Source organism: Pundamilia nyererei, unplaced genomic scaffold, assembly GCF_000239375.1.
Source record: "Pundamilia nyererei isolate P.nyererei 1_Seehausen unplaced genomic scaffold, PunNye1.0 scaffold00361, whole genome shotgun sequence".
Classification (NCBI taxonomy): Eukaryota; Metazoa; Chordata; class Actinopteri; order Cichliformes; family Cichlidae; genus Pundamilia; species Pundamilia nyererei.
The window spans coordinates 11,901-13,006 of NW_005187762.1; the positions used below are offsets into that span (position 1 = coordinate 11,901).

At 42.0% G+C, this 1,106-nt stretch overlaps 1 protein-coding gene across 1 annotated transcript in view; it reads right to left on the reverse strand.

Moving 5' to 3' along the window:
- LOC102197367 (gastrula zinc finger protein XlCGF8.2DB-like) overlaps positions 1–1,106 on the reverse strand; it is a 26,250-nt gene that overhangs the window by 1,714 nt on the left and 23,430 nt on the right. The window contains exons 2-4 of the mRNA XM_013915763.1: positions 1,015–1,103; positions 136–846; positions 3–51 (exon numbers count right to left, since the gene is read on the reverse strand). Of these exons, the coding sequence (XP_013771217.1) occupies positions 3–51; positions 136–846; positions 1,015–1,103 (849 nt within the window). The remainder of the gene's footprint in view (positions 1–2; positions 52–135; positions 847–1,014; positions 1,104–1,106) is intronic.

Consider the following 1,106-nt stretch of genomic DNA (forward strand, 5'->3'; position numbering starts at 1 on the left):
GCTGATGTGATTTTAAGCCAGTCATGTGAGTAAAAGACTTTCCACAGTCACCACATACAAATTGTTTAGTACCAGAGTGGATGCGCTGATGCAATTTTAACCTTTCAATCTGAAGAAAAGCCTTTCCACAGTCACCACATACAAATGATTTAACTCCAGAGTGGATGCGCTGATGCATTTTTAACCTATCAATCGCAGTAAAAGACTTTCCACACTGATCACAGACAAATGATTTACCTCCAACATGGATCATATAATGTCTGTTAAAGTGAGTTTTTAGAGTAAAAGACTTTCCACACTGATCACAGTTGAATGGTTTCACACCGGTGTGGATCAGCTGATGTCTTTCTAAGCTGCATCTATGAGTATAGGTCTTCCCACATTGATCACAGCTGAATGGTTTCACCCCTGTGTGGCTCAGCTGATGTGATTTTAAGTGACCAATCTGATTAAAAGACTTTCCACACAGATCACAGTTGAAAGCTTTAACTTCAGTGTGGATGAGCTGATGTAATTTTAAGCTCCATCTATGAGTAAAGGTCTTCCCACATTGATCACAGCTGAATGGTTTCACCCCTGTGTGGATCAGCTGATGTGCTTTTAAGTGACCAATCTGAGTAAAAGACTTTCCACACTGATCGCAGTTGAAAGCTTTAAATTTCGTGTGGACGACCTGATGTGTTTTTAAGTTGGATCTATGAGTAAAGGTCTTCCCACATTGATCACAGCTGAATGATTTCACCCCCGTGTGGATCAGCTGATGTGATTTCAAGTTGCATCTTAGAGTAAAGGTCTTTCCACACTGATCACAGCTGAATGGTTTCACACCGGTGTGGATCAGCTGATGTCTTTCTAAGTTGGATCTATGAGTAAAGGTCTTTCCACATTGATCACATCTGAATGGTTTCACACCGGTGTGGATCAGCTGATGTGATTTTAAGTTGCATCTTAGAGTAAAGGTCTTTCCACACTGATCACAGCTGAATGGTTTCACACCGGTGTGGATCAGCTGATGTGATTTTAAGCTACCAATCAGAGTAAAGGTCTTTCCACACTGGTCACAGCTCAAGCTTCTCTCCTCCCCGTTGGCGCGCTTGCGTCTTCTG